At 46.8% G+C, this 1,849-nt stretch overlaps 1 protein-coding gene across 2 annotated transcripts in view; it reads left to right on the top strand.

Annotated features, from left to right (window-relative positions):
* The window catches only part of LOC103077059 (actin-related protein 3B), a 61,534-nt gene extending 60,464 nt beyond the window's left edge, over positions 1–1,070 (top strand). Inside the window, exons 11-12 of one of the 2 annotated variants that reach the window (XM_007469798.1) lie at positions 219–302; positions 892–1,070. In XM_007469798.1, coding sequence (XP_007469860.1) covers positions 219–302; positions 892–987 — 180 coding nt within the window. In that variant the 3' untranslated portion in view covers positions 988–1,070. The remainder of the gene's footprint in view (positions 1–218; positions 303–891) is intronic. The other variant, XM_007469799.1, reaches the window with a different exon arrangement.
* The last annotated feature ends 779 nt before the right edge of the window (positions 1,071–1,849 follow it).

Here is a 1,849-nt window from a genome sequence, read left to right as displayed (position 1 = left end):
GGGGTGGGGAGGGGGCTGGGGGCCAGGTGGATTTGGCAGCAGGAGCGGCTGAGAACCTTCCTTTCAGGGCGCAGTGCAGAGGTGCTTGAACCTGAGGTCAGGGCTTGCGGGATGGGAGGAGGCCCTCAGAGTGGAGCCGCATCCAGTAGGTGGAAGGGCGTCAGGGTGTGGAAGGGCATCTGCACAGGTGAGTCAGCACACATCACTTCCCCTTCCAGCCCAAGCCCGTGGAGGTCCAGGTGATAACGCATCATATGCAGCGCTATGCGGTGTGGTTCGGAGGCTCGATGCTGGCCTCAACTGTAAGTCCTTTTCTAGATTGTGCTGTCTTTTTTTTTTTTTTTTTTTTTTTGCTGCTATCTTTTCATCTCTGTGTTCTCTGCTGAGTTTGAATAAATACTGTCTTTTGGAGGTTAAATTATGTGTGTTCTAATTGTGTGTGGCTCTAAACAGCCGCACGTTTCATTCTGAGATAGAAGAAATAACTTTAATGACCATTTAAACTGCACAGCTAATTCGTAAGCATCCTTGCCAATTAGGGGTTACAGAGAATATGGATAAGAGAATCCAAAAATAACCTAAAACATCTTGCATTAATCATTAGTTCCAGTGACTTTTCTGAGTAATTACTACTTTCTTGCCTCAAATTTGGGACTAGCTGACGAACTGCTGATTTAGGGCGAGCACGTAGTTGTTCCTAAATAGAAGCTGAATAAGTTTGGAAAAAATGGAATAAGCTGTCGTTTTGAAGAGGTCAGAATCTGTGACAGAGGCCATCAGGGAGAGGATGGAGGTTTGGGGTGAGGAGAGTTTCTCATTTGCTTGGTTGTTGACTTGGTTTCATTTCCCTTCTGGAGCATTTATGCTCCTTCTGCTGGTTGCCTCTCGCAGCCGGAGTTCTTCCAGGTCTGTCACACCAAGAAGGGCTACGAGGAGTACGGCCCCAGCATCTGCCGCCACAACCCCGTCTTTGGAGTCATGTCTTAGTGGCGGCTTTGACACCGCCCTTCCAGTGGTGTCGCGGCAGGTGCGCAGGTGTCCTTCAGACCCGGAGGAGACCGGCTCCTGTACAGCGCGCGCGCCGTGGTGCCGGCAGCCCAGCAAAGCCATCTCCGCGCCCGGGCCCCCCCCCCGCCCCGAGCTTCGAGTCCACAGGTCCAATTCCGGAGGAAGTCAGCTGCGACTCAGATTTGTTACGGGAAACCCTAGAACACGGCGCGAAATAGCTCCCCACCCAGGGGAGAGTATGGGGCTCTCAACCCTTTCCTCCCAGACTATTTTTGTAAATAAAATGTTATAAACTTGAAATACAAATTGATGTTTATATTTCCTATCATTTTGTATTTTACGGTATTTGGTACAACTGGCTGATCGCGAGCACGAGTAGACGTCGATGTCATGGAGTGTTGTCATAAAACATTTTTAATTGTGAGGCATGTTCTGATGTGTTTGTAGGCAAACAAAATAAAGCAGAGCAAACTTTTTTGGTCACATGTTTGCTAGGAAATGGTTACACTTTATTGGAGCGATGGGAAGTTTAAACACTAAGCAGTGTTGTATGAGAATTATTATAGACAACGTATCTTTTCATTTTCTTGTTTGAACTTTCTGGAATTGTTTTATAGAAGATGCCGGTTTGCTGTTGGTGAGTGTTCGATGAAATACTACCTTGCACCATTGTAATAAAAGCAGTTACACTCTTTATAAAGATCTCCTCTCGTGCTGTAGTAGTCTTTTGGTTTTCCCCTTTGTGCCTGAACTTCGTTCAAAGAATACTGAAATTTGTTTCACGTCTGTGGAGGCTCTGATGATTGACACCAAGTTTTGGGGAGGAAGTTTCCTAAAGTGA

This window comes from Lipotes vexillifer, unplaced genomic scaffold (genome assembly GCF_000442215.2).
Source record: "Lipotes vexillifer unplaced genomic scaffold, Lipotes_vexillifer_v1.1 scaffold472, whole genome shotgun sequence".
NCBI classification, from domain to species: Eukaryota; Metazoa; Chordata; class Mammalia; order Artiodactyla; family Lipotidae; genus Lipotes; species Lipotes vexillifer.
Note: the sequence above shows the minus strand (reverse complement) of the source record. Positions and strands in the feature narration are given on the sequence as shown.